The sequence below is a fragment of the Eimeria acervulina genome, genomic scaffold, assembly GCF_000499425.1.
Source record: "Eimeria acervulina Houghton genomic scaffold, Eah_scaff1142, whole genome shotgun sequence".
In the NCBI taxonomy this organism is placed as follows: domain Eukaryota; phylum Apicomplexa; class Conoidasida; order Eucoccidiorida; family Eimeriidae; genus Eimeria; species Eimeria acervulina.
The window spans coordinates 1-5,000 of NW_013549399.1; the positions used below are offsets into that span (position 1 = coordinate 1).

Consider the following 5,000-nt stretch of genomic DNA (forward strand, 5'->3'; position numbering starts at 1 on the left):
AAGGAGACAGATATGCAAAGGAGACAGATATATAAAGGAGACAGATATGCAAAGGAGACAGATAAATAAAGGAGACAGATATATGAAGGAGACAGATAAAGGAGACAGATATATAAAGGAGACAGATAAAGGAGACAAGAGACGACAAACGGAGACAGATAAAGGAGACAGCTAAATAAAGGAGATAAATAAAGGAGACACATAAAGGAGACAAATAAAGGAGACACATAAAGGAGACAGATAAATAAAGGAGACAGATAAAGGAGACACACCAGCATCCCAGATGGTTCCCGCTTCATCATCTGCAACAGTTGCCGTGTTGAAGTCTGCTAGCTGCAGCAGCACCTCACTCTCGTCAATCATATACCTGCTGCTGCTGCTGCTGCTGCTGCTGCTGCTGTGGCTGTTGCTGTTGCTGAAGTTGTTGTTGTTGCTGCTGATGCTGAGGTTGTTGTTGCTGTTGCTGGAGGATACGGTGGGTGAGTTTGAAGGTGTCTGCGTTGTCTCTGCTGCTGCAGCGTTTGCTGCTGCTGCTGCTGCTGCTGCTGCGGCTGCTGGCTTAGCAGGTCCTTGTGGGGCTGTGCGGCTGTCGCGAGTTCTCTTTCTATCTCTGCGTGTTTGTGTCTCCTGCTGCTGCTGCTGCTGCTGCTGCTTGTGTCCCTCGGCTTCTTCATCGGACTCGCTGTCGCTGCTGCTGCTGCTGCTGCTGCTGCTGTATTCTGTGGGGAAGGCAGCTGCATCAAGATGTCCAGCAGCAAGGGCTTCTGATAGCGGCATATGTCTTTCCTTCTTGTGCAGGTTTGCTGCTGCTGCTGCTGCTGCTGCTGTTGCTGCTGCTGCTGCTGCACTGTTGGGTGGGGGTTTAGCAGCAATAAGGGGCAGAGGAGGTAAAGGGTTTTCTTCTGCTTTTTCAAGTGCTGTTTTTATCTCTTTTAAATAATCAAAGTCAACAGAGACAGACGGCGTAGAGGTAAAGAGAAAGCTGTCTGCATTTGTCTCTTCGTCTCCTTCTTCTTCTTCTTCTTCTTCATCATCTGTCTCCAAATAACCTCCTTCAAGGCAGACACCACCCTCTACGTTGTGCTGCTGCTGCTGCTGCTGCTGTCGCTGATGCTGCGGCAGCCAGACGCGGCAAGCAAAGGCTGAGGAGACACACAGCAGCAAACTGCATCTCTTTTGCTGTCTCCTAACTGCAGCAGAAGCTGCAGCAAAACCGGACAATCGATTGTCCTCCTTTCTGCTACTACTACTGCAGCAGCTGCTGCAGCACTAGCAGCAGCAGCAGCAGCAAATATGTGTCTCCTTCTTACAGGTGGGGAGAGGCTTCAGCAGCAAAATATTTGAGGGTTTTATATCCTTGTGATATACGCGATAAGAATGCAGCACGGACGCACCCATTAATAGCTGCAGCAGCAGCAGCAGCAGCAACAACAGCAGCAGCAAATGCAGCAGAAGCAAGAGCAATTGAAGCAACAGATGCAGCAGCAACAAAAAGAACGCAGCGAGAAATACAAACAGCAGCCGCAGCAGCAACAGCAGCAGCAGCAAAAATGCAGCAGGAACTGCAGCATAAACTCTAGCAGCAGCAACAGCAGCAAACAGTGGTTTGTTGTTATATTTTAAATACGCAGCAAATAGAAGAGGGCTTCCGCTCTAAGATACAGACAAACAAAAGAAAGGAGACAGAAACAAACAGAGACAGAAAGGAGACAGAAAGGAGACAGAAAGGAGACAGAAAGGAGACAGGAGGAGACAGAAGGAGACAAAAAAAAAGTAAAGGAGACAGAAAGACGCAGAGAGGAGACAAAAGGAGACAGCTGGGAGACAAAAGGAGACAAAGAGAGACAAAGAGAGACAAAAAGGAGACACAAGGAGACAGAAAGAGACAAAAGGAGACAGAAAGAGACAGCTGGGAGACAGGAGGAGACAGAAGGAGACAAAAGGAGACAGAGAGAGACAAAAGGAAGACATAAAGGAGACAGACAGGAGGCAAAAGAGAGACAAAGAGAGACAGAAAGAAGCAGAGAGGAGACACAAGGGGACACAAGGAGACAAAAGGAGACAGGAGGAGACAGAAGGAGACAAAGACAGACACAGAGAGACAGAAAGAAGCAGAGAAGAGACAGAAAGAAGCAGAGAAGAGACAGAAAGAAGCAGAGAGGAGACACAAGGATACAGAAGGAGACAAAAGGAGACAGGAGAAGACAGAAGGAGACAAAAGGAGACAAAAGGAGACAGAAGGAGACAGAGAGCAGCACCTGTTTGATGAGTATCTTCGCTCCTTCCTCTGAATATAAAATTATCGGCTGACAGCCGCAAGAGACACAATCCACACAAACATGCCCACACTCTGTAAGCTGCTGCTGCTGCTGTTGCTGCTGCTGCTGCTGGTCTTGCTGCTGCTGCTGCTGCTGGTCTTGCTGCTGCTGCTGTTGCTGGTCTTGCTGCTGCTGCTGCTGCTGCAGGTGTTTGTTGGTCAGGACGAAGCCTGCAGCAGCTTTGCTCCAGGCTAGAAGAGTGCTGTGTCTGTGCGGCAGCAGCAGCAGCAGCAAACCAGCAGCACTATCAACAACAACTCCTAATAGAGGACAGATAAGCGGATGGAGGAGAGACGCATGCAGCAGCATTTCACACTTCACCTGAAGCAAGCACAACATAAACACAAACTCAGCCTGCTGCTGCTGCTGCTGCTGCTGTGGTGGTGGTGGTGGTGGCGCTGCTGCTGCTGCTGCTGTGTTGCTGCTGCTCGTGCTGCTGTGCTGCTGCTGCACAGCAACAGCGACAATTTGTGCAGCACCCCCAGCAGCAGCAGCAACAGCAAAAGCAGTAGCAGCAGAATTGCAACTGGAGCAGCAGCAGCAGAACAGCAGCAGCAGCAGCAGGAGCAGCAACGTCGAGAGCACCACCACCACTAGACACCTCAACAGCCACAGCAACACCAACAGCAGCAGCAGCAGCAGCAGCAGCAACAGCAGCAACAGCAGCAGCAGCAGGATTACTCGCTGCCACTCTGTAAGGACTTGAACATCTTCAGCAATAAAACAGGCGGTGCGAAGACGACGAAGAGAATGCAATAAATAACGCTGAGACCACAAACCCTAAACCCTAAACCCTAAACCCTAAACCCTAAACCCTAAAGACTGAAGTTTGGGCAGCCCTGCCAGGGCAGAGAACATATATATACAAGACAGACACACTAGCAGCAGCAACAGCAGCAGCGGCAATAGCAGCAGCAACAGCAAGAGCAGCAATAGCAGCAGCAGCAACAGCATCAACAACAGCAGCAACAGCAGCAACAGCAGCAACAGCAGCAGCAGCAGCAGCAGCAGATTCTGTCTTCTCACTTTTGCAGCAAGAGACTGAGGAGATTTAATTGTTGCTGCTCTTGAAATGCAGCAGATAGATCCCCGGGCTAGCCCCCCACCTAAGGAGACACCTCCTAAGCAATTCACCCTGCTGCTGCTGCTGCTGCTGCTGCTGCTGGGGTAGTCTTCAGCTTCATCGTCTGTGCTGCGACTGCTGCGGCTGCTGCTGCTGTCTTCTGCCTCTCCTGCTTCTGCTGTTCCATCTGCTGCTGCTGCTGCTGCTGCTGCTGCTGCTGCTGCTGCTGGGGGATGAGGTTTGTAGGCGCGCAGCTGCCAGCGCCGGGGCTTCCATAAGAGCAGCGGCTGCTGCTGTCTGCTGCTGCACCGCTGCAGCAGCTGCTGCACTGCAGCATCAGAGAAGAACGGGAAGGCATCGCTTCTAGGGGGAGGAGGAGAGCTGCTGCAGTCTGCTGCTGCTGCTGCTGCTGCTGCTTCTGTGCCTTCCGCAGCAGCAGCAGCATCAGCAACAGCAGCAGCAGCAGGGGCCTCCAGAAGAGAAGAGTCAGCTCCGTGCATGCTAACTGAAGGAAGCGAAGGAGACAAAAGGAGACAGAAGAGAGACAAATAAATGAAAGAGAGGGCGGAGATAAAGAAAGGAGACAGTTTAAATAGACAAATAAAACAAATAATAAATAGAGGCACAGAGAAGAGACACAGGGAAGAAAAGAAAAAGGAGACAGAGAAGATTCGGCTCGGGGCCCCAGGGCGAGAAGGCAGCAGCAGCAGCAGCAGCAGCAGCAAAAGATGCTGCAGCAGCAGCAAAAGATCTTAGCCGGTGCAGCAGCAAAAGTTGCTGCTAGAATAAAAAAGATAATTCAAATAATAATTATAAATATAAACAAATACTGCATGCAGCAGCACTGCACAGAGGGGCCCCCTGCAGCGGGGGGTGTAGACCCAGTACGAATAAAACAGCAGCAGCAGCAGCAGCAGCAGCAGCAACAGCAGCGGCAGCAACAGCAGCTAGACAAAAAAATATTGATGAAATAGACTATTAGTCTTGATTTATTTGCTGCATTTTCTTCTTCTTTTTACTCCTTCAAATCATCTGCTGCTGGGGGGCCCCTAAAGACAGGTTGGTGGTGCTGCTGTGTTGCAGCTGCATGTACACCCGAATGCTGCAGCATTTTCTTTGCTCTTTTGTCTTTTCTTGCTTCTCTACACCCTCTTTTAAACCCTAGGACTGTCTGAGGGCCCCCTTCTTTGTGCTGAACCGTCAGTGACTGTCAGCCGTTGCTGCAGCAGCTGTAGCTGTAGTAGCAGCAGCAGCAGCAGCTGCTGCTGCTGCTGCAGCTGCTGCAGGCACTGCTGGTGCGAGTGCAGCAGCAGAGACTGCAGCCGAAACAGCGCCATAGCCCAGTGCAGCATCGACAGCAGTAGCAGCAGCACCAAACAGCGGCAGCAGCAAGCAGCAGCAACAGCAAACAACAGCAACAGCAACAGCAGCAGCAGCAACTGCAGCAAGGAGGATACGATGGAGGCAGCAGACATCTCTCAGAAGCGGCTTCCTCCTTGCGAGGGGATGGAGACACCTTTAAGCGCAGGCGAAGCAGCAACAAGCTGCGGCAGTGCTGCTGCTAGCGGCCCCTGCAGCAGCGGCAGCAACAGCAGCAGTAGCACGCGGAGCAGCAGCAG

General features: G+C 51.3%; 2 protein-coding genes across 2 annotated transcripts in view; one reads left to right on the top strand and one right to left on the bottom strand.

Moving 5' to 3' along the window:
• Positions 1 to 272: 272 nt before the first annotated feature.
• On the bottom strand, positions 273 to 3,881 carry EAH_00056160 (Atypical MEK-related kinase (incomplete catalytic triad), putative; the record flags this gene model as incomplete). Its single annotated transcript, XM_013393821.1, has 4 exons — positions 273 to 1,142; positions 2,348 to 2,639; positions 3,000 to 3,083; positions 3,345 to 3,881. Coding segments are annotated over 4 exons (1,783 nt in total), but the record flags the coding sequence as incomplete, so codon positions are not given.
• A 958-nt stretch (positions 3,882 to 4,839) lies between these two features.
• EAH_00056170 (Serine/threonine-protein phosphatase , related) overlaps positions 4,840 to 5,000 on the top strand; it is a gene marked incomplete at both ends in the record, with an annotated part of 2,114 nt that continues 1,953 nt past the window's right edge. Inside the window, one exon of the mRNA XM_013393822.1 lies at positions 4,840 to 5,000. This exon is cut by the window's right edge and continues 485 nt beyond it. Coding sequence (XP_013249276.1) covers positions 4,840 to 5,000 — 161 coding nt within the window.